This window comes from Lynx canadensis, chromosome B1 (genome assembly GCF_007474595.2).
Source record: "Lynx canadensis isolate LIC74 chromosome B1, mLynCan4.pri.v2, whole genome shotgun sequence".
NCBI lineage: Eukaryota > Metazoa > Chordata > Mammalia > Carnivora > Felidae > Lynx > Lynx canadensis.
In genome coordinates, this window is record NC_044306.2 from 15,724,364 (window position 1) to 15,744,045 (window position 19,682).

General features: G+C 43.6%; 1 protein-coding gene across 1 annotated transcript; it reads left to right on the forward strand.

Moving 5' to 3' along the window:
* Nucleotides 1-8,142: 8,142 nt before the first annotated feature.
* Nucleotides 8,143-12,068, forward strand: SLC25A4 (solute carrier family 25 member 4). Its single transcript, XM_030312126.1, has 4 exons — nt 8,143-8,324; nt 9,640-10,126; nt 10,652-10,792; nt 11,620-12,068. The coding sequence occupies exons 1-4, from the start codon at nt 8,214-8,216 to the stop codon at nt 11,775-11,777; spliced, it is 897 nt and encodes a 298-aa protein (XP_030167986.1). The 5' UTR covers nt 8,143-8,213; the 3' UTR covers nt 11,778-12,068.
* The last annotated feature ends 7,614 nt before the right edge of the window (nt 12,069-19,682 follow it).

The window sequence follows — 19,682 nt, forward strand, 5'->3', positions numbered from 1 at the left end:
TACAGGGCACATACATAAAACACACAGAATAGTTCAGAGTAAAGGGTTAGAAAAAGATAAACTAGGAAAATGCAGACCAAATGAGAGCAGGTATTGCCCTGTTCCTTTAGAGGGAAAAGACTTTAAGGCAAAAACATCACTGCAGATAAAAAGGACCACAACTTAATGATAAAAAGTTAAACTTACCAGGAATGTATAACAATTCAAATCTTGTATTCCTTTAAAATTAAAGCCTAAAATACGTAAAGGAAAATTTGCTAGAGCTACAAGGAGAGATTGATAAGCCAACCATTAAAGTGGCTGTGAGTTTTATATGGCAGACCATTATTACAATCATATTTCTGCTAGTATAATTGCTCCTACTTTATATGATGAAATTCCATATGCCTATATTTCATAGTGCTCCACAAAAATTATGGCGGGTTACATGTGCTCCGCTTCTGCAAAAGTTGAGAACTATTGCACTAGAAATCGAGGCACATCATTTCTTATTCATTCAACAGCATTTACGGAACAACTATTACGTTTACGTATCATGGAACATATATGCTCCAAGAGTAAGTTGTACCTGTTTAGTTTAGCCATTTAAATAATGCATAAGCTGGAGTTTCATAGAACTTCAAAAGGAGAACTATAGTTTTCTATAACTATAGTTATAGCCCTGAAGTCCCTCCACTGCCATTCTCTCTCTCTCTCACTTTCTGTCAATTAAGTCTGTATCTCCTTCTTAAATAAATGTGCTTGATGGAACAAGCAACAGTAAAGAATTTCCAAAATTATGATATGTCTTCAATATATTTTCTTTTAAAGCTAAGAAAATACTATAGCAAGTACAAATACTGGCCTAGAAACTCAACTGTATGAGGCAACTTAATCTCTATTAAGAGACTCCATTCTGCCAAGTGGTGAAAACAATTGGGGTCCCCTTCTCTCTCCCCTTTTTGCAATGATTTACATCTAAATTCCAGGGGTTTCTGTAGTACTACGGGTAGGAAGGGGGGAGCATATGGTCTGATCTTCACCTATCCATGCTGGCATCAGAGGCCAGGTCCTTATCACCTCTGGTCTTCAGTCACTGCTCCATCAAGGTCACTCGACATTTGCCTCATTTCCAACCATGAAGCTCTTCAGGTCTGGCTTGTTTTCAGCTAACCTTGTTGTCCTTGGGTACAAAATGTTATTCTGCTGCTCCCACACCTCCTGGGGCAGGAGAAAGTTCATGGGGGCTATCTGGGGCCCTTCACGCTGGGAGACTAACCTACAGGGGCTGGGATTTGTATAATTTTTTTTTTTAACGTTTATTTATTTTTGAGACAGAGAGAGACAGAGCATGAACAGGGGAGGGTCAGAGAAAGAGGGAGGCACAGAACCTGAAGCAGGCTCCAGGCTCTGAGCTGTCAGCAAAGAGCCCGACTCGGGGCTCGAACTCAGGGACCGCGAGGTCATGACCTGAGCCGAAGTCGGATGCTTAACCGACTGATAGGGGCTGGGATTTGTTCACCTCCTCCCTTATGCTACTTGGATAGACGTGCGTACTAAAACATCACCCAGCCTTTTCTCTCCTGCCTCTTGCTGCCTCTCTGAGCTGCGGGGGAGAGTACAGAGCCCCTGTTTCTCAAGGACCCCCACTAACATCTTGCTCCTTGCCTCCTCTCTAACATAACCTCCTTTCTCCCCAGGCTTGGGAAAATTTGATATACTCTTTAGAAGGATGGGGTGGGCAGGAAAATTCACCTTCCTTTAGGTATTCTCCCAAATCTACTGTTTATACTTGAAATCTTTCTCGTCTTTTGGAAATTCTAATGCCAGGAATTGTTTTTATTTTCTCTCTGCTTTCTGAGTGTTTTCTTTTTTCTGAGGCAACAACACAGAATATCTATCTATCTGCATGAGAAAAGGGTCATGGGCTAAAAGAAGCATATAGGGGGGAAACCCTTATGCGTTAAAATAGCAAAATATTGTTATTCAACAGTACAGAGCAAAAATGGCCTCTCTGATAACACTATTAAACATTGATTTTAATAGTAACAGGGGTTGTCCTGTTGATGAAGTGAAAGCAGATGAGCCCCTAAATCATAAAAAAGATGGCATAGCATTTTAGTATACAGGTCAGAGACAGACTTACAGAATTCACTGAAATGTTTTTTAAAAACGATTTGTCGCGGGCACCTGGGTGGCTCAGTCGGTTAAGCGTCCGACTTCAGCTCAGGTCACGATCTCGCGATTCGTGAGTTCGAGCCCCGCGTCGGGCTCTGGGCTGATGGCTCAGAGCCTGGAGCCTGCTTCCGATTCTGTGTCTCCCTCTCTCTCTGCCCCTCCCCTGTTCATGCTCTGTCTCTCTCTGTCCCAAAAATAAATAAACGTTAAAAAAAAAATAAAAAAAAAAAAAGATTTGTAAGGGTGGGGGAGGTGCCTGGCTGACTCTGTAGGAATAGTGAGCGACTCTTGATCTTGGAGTCACAAATTCAAGCCCCACGTTGGGTGTGAAGGTTACTCAAACAAAAACTTTTAAAAAACACAGCTGGTAGGTTGTATGAAACACTAACTACTAGGGAAGCCAGTTCAAAACGTACTTAAAAATCAATCAAGTCAACTCCCAGTGAATAATGGCTTTATTCACAGAGAATGCAAGTCAGAAACGAGAAGTGTCCACATGGAAGGTAAATAGATACTTATAGTCGGAGGCGTTATTACTATCCATACAATTAAGCTCACTTGCGCCATAAAATACTGAATATGCTTGTTGGAGTCTTGGAGAAAGTAAGGAGGGGTGCTAGGATTATGAATGGGAGAGAAGTTATGGAATTTTCTTTAGGAAGGAGGGGATCTGCCTGTGTTAGTGGGGGAGTGGGGTGCCAGGCTCCCCTGCCTCCAGCAGCCCAGTGAGCGAACTCTCCAGGGATAAGGGCTTTCCAGGAAAACAAGTCCCTCTGACCATTTATTTATTTTATGATTCAGGGGCTCCTCTGCCCCCAGAAATCATAGCCTTTAAATAATGGTGCCTAAGATCTTTCTAACAAAGCTTTTTGTTTCAGAAGCATTCATACGCTGTTAAAAACACAAACTCTGAGGTGCCACATTGGAAGTTATTCACCTGGGAAGACAACCGGAGCCCTCGTTGGACCCTGTCACCCCCTGCACTGGAATGGCCTTGTAGACACCACAAGTATGTCTGTTCCTGCCATCTGAGCTTCTCCAGGGCAACAATCTTACCTTTCTGATTTTCATATCACCAGTACCCTACAAAGCTTTGGGTGTCTGAAGTGAGGATCCGCTAACGTTTGTTGAGAGATGAAAAAAGAAAAAAAGTAAATGAATGAGTGAATCAGTTGGGTGCTAATGGTCCCGATCATTTCTATTTTGGTGTGGGAGAGTAGGAGGGAAACGCATACCCTAAGGAGTAGACCACTAAAGGGTAAAAAGCTTCTAGAATGAACAGTGGGTTAAAAAAAAAGAAAAGACACATTTTGTAGTTTCATAATTTTCCCTGGCATTAGCTACAATAGGGACTAGTAGTTGAAGCATTTTGTAGGAATACCCTGTGTGTGCTTTGATAAGGACTTTACTCTAATGGCACCTGGTTATAAAGGATTTGTTAATTAAGGCATTGTTCTCACTTGATAAGCTAATGAGCAGGAATGACAGAGAAATATTGCATTTCTTTTCCTTTGCCTTTTTGGAAGCAATGCATCAGTGTGAATACTTTTGAGTGAAATTCAGAAATTTATTATGTGGTCTTATGCTATCGAAACAATAAGTTCTCAGAATTAATTCCTCTTTGCTTAATGGGGAAATTTACCATTAACAAATAGTAATAGTATGTACTAATTATTAACAGTTTTAGATATATACCTACACACGGGCATTGCATTATCACCACGATCAGCAAACCCTTAAGTGTTTTTCTTTATTTCCTGTACCTTTTCCTTTTGAGCAGCTCCCGTTCTCTATTCCAAGTCTGGTAAAATATCAAAGATTCTTTAAAGTTTCCACTAAAAAAAAGCCAAAAAGATGGGGCGCCTGGGTGGCTCAGTTGGTTAAGCTTCCAACTCCTGATTTTGGCACAGGTTATGATCTCACAGTTCGTGAGATCAAGCTCCACGGGGGGCTCTGTGCTTATGGGGCAGAGCCTGCTTGGGATTCTCTCTATCCCTCTCTGTCTCTCTCTGCCCCTCCCTTGCTCATGCTCACTCTCTCTCTCTCTCTCTCTCTCAAAATAAAAAAAATAAACATGAATTTAAAAATTCAAATTCAAATTCAAAAGAGACTAGCTCAATACCTTGCTCTCATTTCTATATAGCCCTGTCGCCCCACCCGCCAGCCTCCAGGACTCTATGCCACATTTGAAGGCAGAGTTGTCTCTCTTATCTCCTAGATATCTTGTCCATTCTCGTGCTGGCAGAAAGCCACAGAGTGCTGGGACTGGCAGGTGGACACATGTTCTGCTGGGTGCCATTCTCTGCCCTGCCTGTGTAAGTGATACATGGATCTTGTGATCGCGGGCAGCTCGTGCTCCTGAGGACATCTGAGGCCTCTCTTTTCTGAGAAAGCCCGTGGAGGGAGAGGACAGTGTATGAATTTCCGTGGAAAACCTCTTGTCAAGGATTCCAGCTATAGGTCACCTGACACGACAGGATAGTTGGACAGAAGCCAAGGAGAAATGCGATACCTTCCATTTAGAAAACATAAAAAACTGTGACTAGTAAAATCAAGTGTAAAAAGATGATAATACTTCCTGAGTGAATATGTTAATATTTCATTTTAATATCTATTAAAAATTGTCTAGTGATATTTAAATAATTGAATACCTTGATAGGAAAGACAAATCCAGACATATAGGCAGACAAAACTTTGTTTTTTAAGTGGTTGTAGAATCACATATCAGTTGTCTTATTTTTTGAAAGATCAGTGATCAAATAAATAAGTCATGATGTGGTGATTTCATTCATTAAAACTACTTAAGAACTTCATATATGACAAACTAGCATTAGTAATGTAAGACAAATAATGGAGAAAAGGAGATACCTACTTAAGATTTAGTGTTGGGATACCTGAGAATGGTATAGTATGAGATGAGATCAAAAGAAGTAGAAGGAAATAGGCTAGTAGGACAGATAGACTAATCTGCAAAAGAGATACATTTATATCAGAACATGAAGTATATCATTGTAACAGGGATCTGTTTGTATTTAAATATATAGCACGGTTAGATCAATGTAATAAAAAGTGTCAAAAGAAAAAAAAAGTAAATCAAAGCGCCTGGGTGGCTCAGTGGGTTAAGCATCCGACGTTGGATGTCATGATCTCACAGTTCATGGGTTCAAGCTCCATGTAGGGCTCTGTGCTGACAGCTCAGAGCCTGCAGCCTGCTTGGGATTCTGTGTCTCCCTCTCTCTCAGCCCCTCTCCTGCTCACTCTCTGTTTCTCTCTCTCAAAAATAAACATTAAAACAATTTTTTTTAAGTATCAAAAGAAAACAAAATGAACACTGCTCAACACATATTTATTGCTCCAAATATATAAAGAATTATACATACAGATACATACCCTGCTTTCACGCCATAGGCAGTCACCGAAGATTAAAAATTTACACAAAAGGGAAGCAAAAATAATATAAAAACAGGGAGGGGGACCAAAGCATAAGAGACTCATAAATATGGCGAACAAACAGAGGGTTCCTGGAGGAGGTGTGGGAGGGGGCATGGTCTAAATGGGTAAGGGGCATTATGGAATCTACTCCTGAAATGATTATTGCACTGTATGTTAACTAACTTGGATGTAAATTAATAAATAAATAAAGTAAAAAAAAAAGGTTAAAAAATTTTAATTAAAAAAAATTTATACAAAAGGAAAACCCTGACTACATGGAATCACATGGAGCACGTGCAGTTCCATAGCAAAGATGTGCAAATTAGAACTAATTAAATGGCACAAATAACTAAAAGATGCTTTTTTTTTTAAGGCAGTGTTGGAGGAGGATCCATAACCCATTGACCCTGCTGGCGGGCTGCATTATTTCTGAAGAGCAACTTCTCAATATGTAGCAAGAGCTAAAAATCTTTTTTTTTTTTTTAAATTTTTTTTCAACGTTTATTTATTTTTGGGACAGAGAGAGACAGAGCATGAATGGGGGAGGGGCAGAGAGAGAGGGAGACACAGAATCGGAAACAGGCTCCAGGCTCTGAGCCATCAGCCCAGAGCCCGACGCGGGGCTCGAACTCACGGACCGCGAGATCGTGACCTGGCTGAAGTCGGACGCTTAACCGACTGCGCCACCCAGGCGCCCCGAGCTAAAAATCTTTTAAGGCATTTAATCTGTTCTACTTTAGGAAGGAGAAAAGAGAAGGAAAAATCACAAAGGGGAAAATGAACTTTGTGCAAGTATGTAACAGCATTATTTTTCATAGTAAAAATAAGAAACATCTCTAACGCATAAGGAAAATGGTTTAGGCAACTGCTCAATGTTAGCAGAATGGAACGCAGTACACTATTTTGTGCATTTTGTTGATCCATGAAAATCTGTATGTGAAGCTGTAACAAATAAAGCTCAACAAGGGATAAATATGTCCCCTGCTAAACTGTTAGTTTCTTGGGAGACTGAACCATCTCATAGTGAATGCACAGGGCCAAACTTTGTTCCTGGTACACTATAAATGCGCGTGACTGTTGAATGAATGCATAAATGGCTTTTCCGTTTATGCTGAATTCTTAACCTTCTGCCTGCTCTGACCTTGGTAAACGTGCATTTGCTAGCCTTCATACTGCTCACCTAGATTTCTAGACTCTAGCCTGCCCGACCTCAGATAAATGCATACCCTTTGTGGTCCCAGCACCCAACCAGTGACCTCTCTTTACTGAAGTTTCCATACCCAGGGAGTCACACAGCTGAGTTCAATTACCTAACATGAGGTCTGCATTCATCAGCAAGCTTGTGAAAAAATGCATAAACTTTGTCAAATGTAAAAACATGGGAAGAAACTTGAGTGAAGCGTTTACAGTTAAAAGCCAGTTGCAATCATTCTAGGGGAAGGAACAGCTGTATTTGAAAACCTGCATGATTATATGAACGGCCTACAAAAAAAAAAAAAAGGAAAATCAAAGTTCATAGTAATACATTAAAAAAAAAAACCAACAACCCGACACGAAGTTGCAATCAGTTTCCTAAGACTAGAGAGCATATGTCCCAGGTGCCTATTAAAAAGGGGCAAATACAGTCAAGGATTCGACCTTCTCTTACTCGATACCACACTCACCCAGCAACTCCAATGGAAAGGCTAACAGCAGTGACCCTCAAGAAGCCGACAGCTGCCTGAGAACATTCTGCCCAGAAAATGTCCTGAGATTCCGTTGACAGCAAAACAGCACATTAAGCCCTTAAGGGATTTTCAAAAGAAGTGTCCTGTAAGGCCCCGTTCTTGGAGTCCCCCCTGCACTCGACCTTTCCTGGTGGCATTGAATGCCAGGACGTAAGTATTTCATGGTAGGATCAATGATTGAATGACTGAATGGAGGGAAGAGGGGATTCGGCAGGTTGCCAGATTATGAGGTAATCACAGCATCAAGCGACGTTAGCATTTATTTTGGAGGATCTTGATTTATTTTCGAGAGCACGCAACTCCGAAGGGGCCCAAATCCAAGCAGTGAGCCTGGTGAGGGAAACCGTTAGGAGGAAGGGGGGGGGGGGGGAAACCCCAGCCTGAAATCCCTTGGCTAGGAGCGGGTCCCGTGCAGGCCCGAGGTTAAAGCAAGCCCTGCTTGAGGCGTCGGTGCCCAGGTCGGCCCCAGCCTAAGCCTCCTTGTGCTATAAATACAGCGGCCCACATGCTGCGGAGACATGGTGTTCCCTCCGCTCGCCGGGACAGATAACATGAATTTGCCCTTTAAACGTCCCAAGCCGAAGGCACAGCCCCCGGCCCACCCCTGCCTCCCGGAAGCGCCTTCGCCCCGGTTGCCCTCTGCCGAGGAGGGGGACGGCGAGGGGGTGTCCAGGCACCTGCCCAGCCAATGCGCACGGCGCGCACGGCCCCGGGGTCCCTCCTCCTCTCGCGAGAGACTGGGCGGGGGATATAAGGAGGGCTGCGGGGCGACGCGAGCGGCCCCTTCGCGTCGCGCAGGGACGGAGAGCGGGCGGCCGTGCCTGGCCGGGCGGAGGCGAGAGCGAGAGCGCGAGCGCGAGCGCGGCTCCCGGAGGCTGTGTGCGCCCGGCTGTCACCATGACTGATCACGCCTTGAGCTTCCTGAAGGATTTCCTGGCCGGCGGCGTCGCCGCTGCCGTGTCCAAGACCGCGGTCGCCCCAATCGAGAGGGTCAAACTGCTGCTGCAGGTAAGGACGGCGCGGGCGCGGCGCGGCCAGCCTGGTGCGGGCCCGGCGGGGCGCGCGGGGCGCGCGGGGCGCGGGAGAGCTGCAGCGGCGCGGGGGCGCGCGGGCGCGGGGCCGGGCCGGCCGCCGCAAATCTGTGCTAGGCCACAGGCCCCGCCGCCCGGCCTACTGGAAGGGGAAGGTGCCCTCTGCGTAGAGACAGGTCCAGCGTCAGTAGCAGATTCCTGGTGTCGGGTGGCGCCCTGCGTTCGAGTGTCTATATATGGAAAGCCACCCCGAGTGGGTTACCGCCAGCCAGATCCTGCTCCTGGGACGGCACTGACGCTCCGCTTAGGCCTCATAGGTCGGCCTCACCTTTTGATTTTCAGCGTTCGTTGCACCTTTTCCCCCGTGCATCCACCGTCTACGATAAAAACCTCCAAATAATTGTTACTCAAAAGCCAGCTTACTGTGACCCATGCACTAATGCTGTAGGCTGACATATATATTATTTATCTTTGCATAACCTCTGTAAGGAATTTTCTCCCCGGTTTCGCAGCGGAAGAAACAGGTTTTGAGAGATTAAGTAGCAGTTTTTAGAATAAATTCAGATTGTCTTACCCTGTCCCCAAATCTTTTCCTCTGCAGCCTGATCTCTGGTTTATCTCCATCGTGTTTTTCTCTACTTGCCCCGAAGGCAAGGGCCCCTCAATGAGAAACTGGGCCTCCTCAGTTTGGGAGTCAAAATCATCATAAAGAAAAACCCCAACAAATTGTTCACTTGCAAACAGCAACAGACCCCTCAATAATTAATTACTTGGATAATCTGCTTGAAATTTTTCACGTTCTAATATCTGGTGGATTTATTCTCCTTCTTCTGTTTGAGCATCTAGTACTCAGAGATCCTGGTCTCCAGGGAGACTCCATGAAATTGAGGGATCATTAGCTCCTGCCCATCCTGTCTGTTAAATTAGAGCAGGGGCGCTTTAGGGCAGGGCCCTTTACCGCCCTTTGAGCCCCCAATACAGTTCCGGAACCTAGGGAAAATGCAGTGCATACATGACTCTCTTTACAATGAAATCTTTTCAGTTTATTTGGGGAAGACCCGTTGCTCTCAAATGCCCTGATAAGTGGGGCAAAATTGGATTTTTTTGGCTTGTTATCCAAGTAGCCGACATATTTATTTGGACTTGATATCTGATTCCCCCATTTATTTAAGAAAGAAAATCAGGGAATGGTAAGCATTCATTTTCCTCCTATCCTCTTTCCATCCCCCCCTCCCCTTGCTCTGGCCGTCCTCACCCAATTCCTTCCGCCCTCCCCTCTCCTCCCCCCACAGGTCCAGCATGCCAGCAAACAGATCAGTGCTGAGAAGCAGTACAAAGGGATCATTGATTGTGTGGTGAGAATCCCCAAGGAGCAGGGCTTTCTCTCCTTCTGGAGGGGTAACCTGGCCAACGTGATCCGTTACTTCCCCACCCAAGCTCTCAACTTCGCCTTCAAGGACAAGTACAAGCAGATCTTCCTGGGGGGCGTGGACCGGCATAAGCAATTCTGGCGCTACTTTGCCGGTAACCTGGCTTCCGGTGGGGCAGCTGGGGCCACCTCCCTCTGCTTTGTCTACCCACTGGACTTTGCTAGGACCAGGTTGGCTGCTGACGTGGGCAAGGGTGCTGCCCAGCGTGAGTTCAGTGGTCTGGGCGACTGTCTCACCAAGATCTTCAAGTCTGATGGTCTGAAGGGTCTCTACCAGGGTTTCAGCGTCTCTGTCCAGGGCATCATTATCTACAGAGCTGCCTACTTTGGAGTTTATGATACTGCCAAGGGTGAGCGAGGGGCCTCAGGGGGTGCGGAGTGGGGAGGAGGAAGGTCCCTAGGGGTCTGTCACTCACAGAGGACCTTCTATTTATTAATCTTGGGTTTTTTCTCCCCCAGCCCCTGAGCTAAACTGAAGCTTCTGAATGAGGTGGTACGGTGTGGATAAATGGCTAAAGGGCTCTCCTTGTCCTCTACTGAAATAAACTCTGGCCTGGAGTTACTCAGAGAGGGAGAAGGGGAGCCTGCTTCCCCCTTGCCACAGCTCTGTCACTCACGACTTGGAACTCGGGGACGTCCTTCACATGCCCTGTTCCTTGGGCAGAACTCGGGGTTCCCTGGATCCCGAGGGCAGCCCCCAGCTTTGGCTGGCTGCCTGGTTATTTGTGAGGCGCCCCACAAAGGTCAGGTCCTTCCAGAAGGGTAGAGCACGGAGGTGGAGGCATGGTAGCCTCTTCTCCATCCCTTCTTGCTTTTTGCTGAGCTGCTGAGAGAAATCACTTCATAGCCATTTGGCTTCTTGCCTCTGCACACAGGGATGTTGCCTGACCCCAAGAATGTGCACATTATCGTGAGCTGGATGATTGCCCAGAGCGTGACAGCGGTCGCGGGGCTGGTGTCCTACCCCTTTGACACTGTCCGCCGTAGGATGATGATGCAGTCTGGCCGGAAAGGGGGTAAGCTTGACACCGGTGGGTCTCTTATTTCTCTGCCCAAGGAGAACACCAGTCAGTGCTCCTTCCAGTCTTCACTATTCTTGTTAAAATGATGTGATAAGGACTTAGGAAAGAAAACTTACAATCAGTCCCCCCTCGCACGGTCAGCTGGTCCTTTAGAGAATTTGCTTCTATCAAAGGGATAAGAACATCAAAAATGAGATGTCGAGATGTGACTCGGCTAGTATTATAGAGGCCTTAGGCCCTTTTCCCTTAGGGCCTGGGTACAGAAACACAGAAAATGAATTAGCTAGTTTATTTAAAAATAATTCTTGCTTCTGTCATCTTGCTACTATAGGCGTTAGTGGGAGAGGATGTTTTTGTTGGGTGAGATGGCCTGAAGCGGTTTTGGCTGCCATAGATCGAAACATAGGCAATTGCCATTTTTGAGGTCAAAAAGTCAAACCTTAGTGCCATATGGTTCAGCTTAATAGCTGTGTCTCTTTTAACGGTGTCCTCTTGGGCAGCAGAATCGGAGACTCCACCTGTTTTCTCACCCATAAAAAAGGGGACCGTCTAGCTTCATACTTCCCGCTCCACCTGATCCCGATTGTACAGCTTGACCACGTGTGGGTGAGCTGGTTAATCGCCCCAGTTCTTCACTTGATCTTGGGTTGAAGGAGTAGGCCTGACAAAAGATGCTGCCTGCTAGTTATGCAAGGAAGGGGGTGTTTAGCAGGATGCCTGGAGCCGAAGTGACTGACTTTTCTAACTGTGCAGATGTCTTTCAGAGGGAAAGCCTCTTTCCTCCAGAATTCTGGAGCCCTTACCGACATTTGTTTCCACAGCGGATATTATGTACACTGGGACGGTGGACTGCTGGAGGAAGATTGCAAAAGATGAGGGAGCCAAGGCTTTCTTCAAAGGTGCCTGGTCCAATGTGTTGAGAGGCATGGGCGGAGCTTTCGTATTGGTATTGTACGATGAGATCAAAAAATACGTCTAGTGTAATCAAAACTCAAGTTCATTGGTTCCAGATCCATTGTGTGGTTTAATAGACTTTTCCTATGGGAAGTAAAAAAGATAGATCTGGGATAAAACCAGACTGAAAGGAATACCTCAGAAAAAAATGCTTCATTGAGTGTTCATTAAACCACAGATGTATTTTGTATTTATTTTACATTTAAATTCCCACGTCAGATATAAAATAACTTATCATACTTGTACAATTAACTGAAGAACTGATAATGAAGAAGATAACCTAATGTGACACCCCAATAAAGACCACTTAACACACCTTGTTTTACTGAGTTCTTACTAACTGCTGTGTGGATTTAAAAATAAGACCAGCAATGCAGATCTTCTAGCAGGACTCGTTTATAACTCTGGCCCAGCTTCTGAATGTCAGATATCATACTGTGTATCTTGTGAGTACCTACAATGCTTCAAGTTGGGCTTTCACACTTTAAGTTTATGCGCTTTCTGTCTTACCTCATACCATGGTGCTTGAGGCTCCAACATGGTGGCATGGATCATAGCTTTCATAATCACACCTTATTTTATGTGCTTTCGTGCAGTCTGCAGGGACTCTGAGGGTACACTGAGCAGTTTCAAGAATTTTGTGAGATTAGGGAATGTTCTGTCTTAGTGCCTTTAGAGAACTGTGATACTTCAATCTCACAAGCGGACACCATTCATTGAGAGTCAGTTAACAGGTTAGTATTTAATACCTGTTAGGCTCTGTGGAAGACGGGAATTCATTCTGAAAGAAGCTTAAACGCGGGTAGGGAGAGGAGTGAAATGGCCATTACTAAATAATGTAATGTCTACTATAATCTTGCTTGAGTAGGACTAGAAGGGGGCAGATGAAATGTGGGGAGTGGCAGGAGATGTGGGCCTGAAAGAAAACAGCTAGAGTTAGATACACGGGTATAGAAAGGACCCGCCAGCAGTCTTCTCTGTGACAGCTTAGCAAGACCCGGAGGCAAAGACAGTTTTGGATTTGACTCTCATAAGTTGGTGAGCAAGAGAAAAGTCAGGACACTTTCCAGTTGGAAAGTACTTTTGGTTCTGAAGTCCAAATAGTTGATGCAGCTCTAGCTTGTTAGCCATTCGTTGGAAACCAGTCCCTGCGTCCTAGGCCAAGCTTGGAAGGCAGGCACACATCTCGTGTATCTTTCCTGGGGGGTGGCTTGAGCGGGGTGCGCCTCTGCACCTTCTGTTCTTTACCCTCCTTCCCAGGCTCTTGTGCCTACTCACTCTTCCCTCCCAAGGAGAAAAACTCACTGCTTGTTCTGCCACGGTAGCCAAGGTTACATCTGTCCTAATGTAGTGGATATCTATGCCGATGGAAACAGGCTAAGGAACTACAAAGAAAGCGTCTCGGTCCCATTTCAAGGCCAGGTCACAAACATGTAGCGTTAGGGGCCTTCTGGATACGTTATCCTCATGTTGTTTTCATCCTTAGGATATGAATGGTCCAAATTCTGGTGCTGATGGAGAGGAAAGAAAAGCAGGCCAGGCTAGTAGGGCAGATACTTTTGTGGAGTGTTATCTTCAAGTAAGGCCAGCAGCCCTTGCAGTATTTTGAAACCTAAGAATAGGTGACGGAGGAGCCATGAAACACAGCTGGGAACTGAAAGCAACGAATGATCAGTGAGTCTTCCTAGACCAACCAAGGACTGAAATTGTTTTCCAGTCTTTAACTGGGTCCTTCCTGGCATGGGACGGGAAATGGAGAAGAGGAATCCCATTTATTAAATAGTAACACGTTATCTGCTATCTGCCTTCTGCACCGTGACCCAGGTGTCAGCTCCGCCCCCCTCCCCCCTCTTTTTTTGCTAAAGTTATCTCTACTGCCCTGGGGGAAAGGAGATCTGCTTAAAGAGAAGAGCCAGAGCATACTGACTCAGTTCCTCCTTCCAGCTACTCCATTCACCAGGAACTCCCAGAACTAAGCCTCCGTCAGAATTGCTGTCATCTGGTTGGGGACATCCTGTCTTTACAAATCCTATCACTGCACTGTCACTGGGCAAAGCTGTCACACTTGAAAGTCTGAGAAGATGAAAAGGGTTTACATTAAACTAACAACTCAGAATTGAGTGTCCTGCCCCCAGGAATTTCTTACTAGCCCCCTTTCCTGCAAAACTTCCTCCCTAAATACAGCCCTCCTTTTACCTACCACCCACCCCCCAGTGCCAAAAAAAAAAGCACTTTTCCTTTTTAATGTATTTTCTCCTTTACAGGCTCACCTATAGGCATCTTCTTTTTAGCCACCTTATTTTATATTTTGAGTCTAGGAGAAAAACCATGGAAGATGACAGAGGTTAGCCCATGATGGTAACATTTACAAACTTGCCTCAACTGTTCTGTGTTTAAATCTCAACTGTTTCCTTTCCATTTTACTTTGTATAAAATAACGCAGCTTGTGCTGAGGCAAAATTTACAAACACCTACAACGTGCAGGGCTAGGAGGGAATGGAAGCTCTCCTAGGGCAGTGATCCTTATTTTTTTCGCTGCCACGTGCCTAGAGCCTCGAAGGGTGCCTGGGAACAGACGCTGTTTAGTGTTTGTTGAATGCAAGAATGAGGAAAACATGCACCTAAAACCCACAGACAAAGAACCAGCAGAATATCTGGGGAAGGGCAAGTCCTCCAGTTTGGGGGAATCCTCAACATGTATAGCAAGGGGACAAGCATGTGGGGGCATATAATGGATGGAAATTTCTGGCTGCCTTACATTCAATTTTCAAGTCTTTAAAAATACATTTTTACAAAGTTCATCCCATGAATTCCTTTTAAAAGTTTTGTTTCTCTTGAGTGTCAGTTTTTAATCAATCCACGATAAAGTACAGTTGACCCTCATCGAAGATCATGTATTTGCAAACTGGCCTCCTCTTAAAATTCTACTTCTAACCTCTGTGTTCATTCTTGGGTATGCACCGAGTGGCGAAAAACGGGTCAAACAAGGCCAGATAGGATCTGCCCTCTAGTTTCAGCTGTCATACTCTTAAGAAAGAGGCCTTTACATTTCTGTGTTTTGTCGATGATTTCACTGTTTAAAATGGCCCCCAGCACAGTACTGAAGTGATGTCTTGGGTTCCTAAGTACAAGAAGGCAGTGATGTTCCTTATGGCGAAAATGTGTGCTAGCTAAGCTTCCTTCAAGCATGATATATATACAACAATCTATAAAGAGCCGCTGAAGGGGGACACCTGGGTGGCTCAGGTGGTAGAGCACGTGACTCAATCTCAGGATCTCGAGTTCAAGCTCCTTGTTGGATGTGGAGCCTACTTTAAAAAAAAAAAAAGCCGCTGAGGTTTTTGTGCAGGGAAGTGACATGATCAAATTTCCATTGCAGCACTTTGGCAGCAGTGTAGACAATGACTTGGGGGACAAGGAGATAGTAGCGGAAACAAAAGAGTAACATAACAGCAAGGCTAAGAAGGGGCTTGGAGTGCTGGTTAAAAGAAGCCAGAGGGAAGAGGCTAGGCTCACCCTCAGGCTTCTGTCATGGGTATGAAAAGACAATAGGATCATGTTAATCACCATCCCCGACCCTGGAAAGGACACAGTGGGGGAAAAGAAAATTGGGCTGCTTCATTAGACAGCGGGCCAAACACCTTCAGGTTCAAGATCAGCACAACTCATTTGTCAGTTTCACCGTAAGATCGAAGAATTTTCTTCAAAAACAAGTGAGTTTGTGGTTTATAAAGGTTTCCTTCCATATTGGCAGACTAGGTAAGTGCAAACCAATGCTCCCTGTGAAAACTACTAGAAAAGGGATTCAAACTAATATTTAAAATAAAAATCTGCTCGAAGGCACTGGAGAACTAATAAGGCATGTGATACTATGGGGCCAACGCCAAGATCTGAACCCACAGAAGTGAGCCTAGTATTTGGGGGTCAGTTTTCCCCACGGAGTATCTTCAAATTGTGGAAAACATAGCAGCAGTGCTGAGGAACTAGAAACAATTTGATAGACCTCTTGAGGGAAAAGGGACAAAAACCAGAACCCAGGGCCTTCCAAGAAAGGGGAGCCCTAGATAAACACCCATTTGGACTGGGACCCCCGAAGGGTGACAGTGTGACAGTAAGGAAACTGGAAGCCTGCAGTCACTGATGCCGATTCAATCTCTGTTTTAATGCGATTTGCGACTTCGAGCACCCTGCTGCCTGCCAGAAGCAAAAGTAAATCCTGTCTGGAAGAAAACACCATTCAGAGCAGGGGTCAACAAACTCTGAAAGACAAGGCAGTAAATATTTTAGGCTTTGTTGGCCAGATGGTCTTTGACACATTGGCTTTGCTGCATTGCAAAAGCAGCCTTGGACGAGAAAATGAATAACCATGGCTGTGTTCCATAAAAGTTATGTACACACGCTGAAATGTGAATTGCATAATATTCACGTTACAAATATTCTTCTGATTAATAAAAAAACATTTAAAAAGGTAAAAGCCTTTTAAACCTGGCTGGCTCAGAGGCTTTAAACTTGCAGACCCCTGATGTAGAGTTTTAAGATCTTTCTACAATTTTTCATATAAACCAAAAACACAAACATAACTTTAAAACATCCTATTAAAAATATATTCTAGGAGCGCCTGGGTGGCTCAGTCAGTTAAGACACTGACTCTTGATTTTGGCTCAGGTCATGAGCTCACAGTTCGTGCGACGGAACCCCGCCACATGTTGGTCTCTGAGCTGGGCACGGAGCCTTCTTAAGATTCTCAGTCTCTCAGTCTCTCTGTCTCTGTCTCTCTCTCCCTCCTCCTCCTCTGCCCCTCCTCCACTTGTGCACCTGTGCACTTAGATAGATAGATAAATATATATATATATATATATATATATATATATATATATATATTCCAAAGAGCCCATGGGTTAAAAAGTAGAAATCACAATGTAAACTCAAAAATATTTTGAACTTAATGAAAATAAAAAAGGCTGTGGGCACCTGGCTGACTCAGAAGAGCATGTGACTCTTGATCTGGGGGTTGTGAGTTCAAGCCCCACATTGGGCACAGAGTTTACTTAAAAGAAAAAAAAAAAGCCTGAACATCAGTGAACTACACATCCATTTCAAGTAATTAGAAAAATAATGGCAAATTAAACCTAAAGAATAAAGCTGGAAGCCAATAATTAAGGTAACAGTAGAATTCTTTCCTGAAAAAGAGACAACAATGCCAAATGAACCGCATGACTAAAAGTGAAAGGTAAGGAGCACCTGGGTGGCTCAGTCAGTTGAGTGTCTGACTGGGGCTCAGGTGATGATCCCGCAGTCCATGAGTTTGGGCCCCGCGTCAGGCTCTGTGCCGACAGCCTGGAGCCCGCCTTGGATTCTATGTCTCTTTCTCTCTCTCTGCCCCGCCCTCTCCCTCTCCCTCTCCCTCTCCCTCTCCCTCTCTCTCTCTCAAAAATAAACATTAAAAATTTTTTTATTTTAAATGTGAAAGGTCAAACTTTTGGAAAATAATAGAGCAGAATATCTTCATGTGTTTGGTTAAATGAAAATTTCATAAAATCCAACATTTTAAAAGAGCACTAACTATAAAAGACTGATAAAGTGGACTGAAGTAAAATTAAGCACTTCTGTTCACAGACATCATTTATAGTGAAAAAGCAAGCCAGACTGGGAGAAAATATTTGCAGCATACCTCACACTGGGACTGTATTGTATCCAGAACACATAACTCCTACAAATCAACAAGAAAATGACATTCAACCTATAGGAAAACAGGCAAAAAACTGTGAAAAGGGACTTCACAAAAGATATCCCAATGGCCAATAAACACGAAAGCGTTCAATCTTATTAGTCATCAAAGTAGTGCGAGTAAATCATGGAATAACACTATATACACACCTAACTGGTTATATTAGTGAGGCTATGGGACAACAGGAACTAATATACTTCTGGCTGGAGAGAAAATTGGTACACTCACTCCGGAAAACTCTAAATCTTACCCAGCGACTCCACTCCGAAGTATATGCCAACCAAATGCATGCATATGTAATCAAGATATGTCTACAAAAAACTTCATATTAGCATTATTTGTAATAACCCAAAAACCCGGAAACCACCTCAAATGTCTAACAACCACAGAATGGATAAAAAAAACCATGGTACAGTCATACGCTAGAATATTATACAGAAATGAGAACAAATGAATTACAGCTGCATGCAACATGAAAGAATGTCAGAAACATGAATACGTACAGCAAAAGAAGGCAGACACAAAAGAATCTAATTCCATTCGTAGGACATTCAAAAATGGGCAAAACTACACAACAGTCTTAAAAGCTAACATGGTAGTTACCTTTTAGCAGGAAAAGAGTGTCATGACTGGTAGGGAGCCCCAAGGGAGCTCACGAGTTCTGGCAATATTCCAACTCTGGTGACACAGGTATTTGCGTTCTAACAATATATGAGGTGTACATTTATGTTTTGTGCCCCTTTCTGTATTTCTGTAGTATTTACATAAATGGTTAACAAAATCTTTATGTCATTCTCACATCCCTCTCACATTCCCCAAAATATTATTAAAAATTAAATCTTAAATTAATGGTAAAATTAGGTTCTTCTAGTTAGTATACACAACTACATGTAAAGAAGATATATTTACTTAATACTAGGTATTTTCTTCATGAAATAAAAAATTCTCAGAATGAAATAAAGAAAACAAAGCTTACTTCAAACTTGGAGATTGACTATAATTCCCAAACACATGAAATAAATGTGTGATTTTTGGTGAAGACTATCATTGTAATAAAAATACTGTAAGAATTTGGAACTACAGTTTTTAATAGTTTTTTGGTAGCTATCTACATTCTTTTACCATTTTATAATAGTGGATGTCAAATTAGGTTCATAGGAAAAAATCCTGTGTCTCATTATAGTAAATTAATGACAGGTTACCTTGTAAGTTTACTTTGCAAAACAATAAAACCTTAAAAAATGTCATCTAGAACAAATACTGCAACTTACCTGAACTTACAAACTGAGGCACAGAACATTTAAGACTGTATCATGGAGCCTCCAGAAGTATCTCAGTGGCTTAAAAATCTGTCACCAGAATTTTAAAATCAAATAAAACTTTCTGCTACGATGTAATCTTATTTGCTGTAAGCATCCTTGAACTTTGTAGTTGGGAGCTCACATATACTACTGCTGGAACTACTCAGTGATTTATTCCAATGGCATCATTATTATTAACCCTCATCAAAAAAATTCCTAAATTGAAGTTTTAGCAGCAAGTTTTAAAAAGAGTATTTCTTATCACTCATAATGCACATGAAATGTTGCTGTGGACGCTTAAAAAACAAAAACAAAACATTCTATCAGGCTATAAGGTGTTGCAGCATCTTAACAATTTTACGGAAAAAATTAGATGATGTGTTTTAAAGAGGCAACCAGCAAGGCAATTTTAAGCAAACTCTTTCCCACGTAAATGTCATACTTTCAAAGATATAAATAACTAATACCCTCCTTCCAACCTCATTTTAATTCTTAGACTTGTAAGGCACATAAAAGTTATTATTCTCGGGGCACCTGGGTGGCTCAGTCGGTTGGGCATTTGGGCGTCCGACTTCCACTCAGGTCATGATCTCACAGTTTATGAGTTCGAGACCTGCATCGGGTTCTGGGCTGACAGCTCAGAGCCTGGGCCTGATTCAGATTCTGCATGTGTGTCTCTCTCTCTACTCCTCCCCTGCTTGCACTCTGTCTCGCTCTCCCTCAAAATAGATAAACATTAAAATTTTTTTTTTAAAAAGTTATTATTCTCATTTTTAAAATGGGAACAAGAAAATACATTTGCCACATATGAATTTATGGGGGAAAAAAGAAAATATATTTGAGAGATGGGCACAGGATCAACAGTTATCTTTTGTTCTTTCTTTCTTCACTATGTCAAGCT

Bases quoted from the DNA above. Each gene is read 5' to 3' on its own strand.
- SLC25A4 (XM_030312126.1), top strand. From the start codon at position 8,214: ATGACTGATCACGCCTTGAGCTTCCTGAAGGATTTCCTGGCCGGCGGC. The intron at 10,127-10,651 runs GTGAGCGAGGGG...CTCTGCACACAG, and splicing joins AGTTTATGATACTGCCAAGG to GGATGTTGCCTGACCCCAAG. The intron at 10,793-11,619 runs GTAAGCTTGACA...TTGTTTCCACAG, and splicing joins GCAGTCTGGCCGGAAAGGGG to CGGATATTATGTACACTGGG.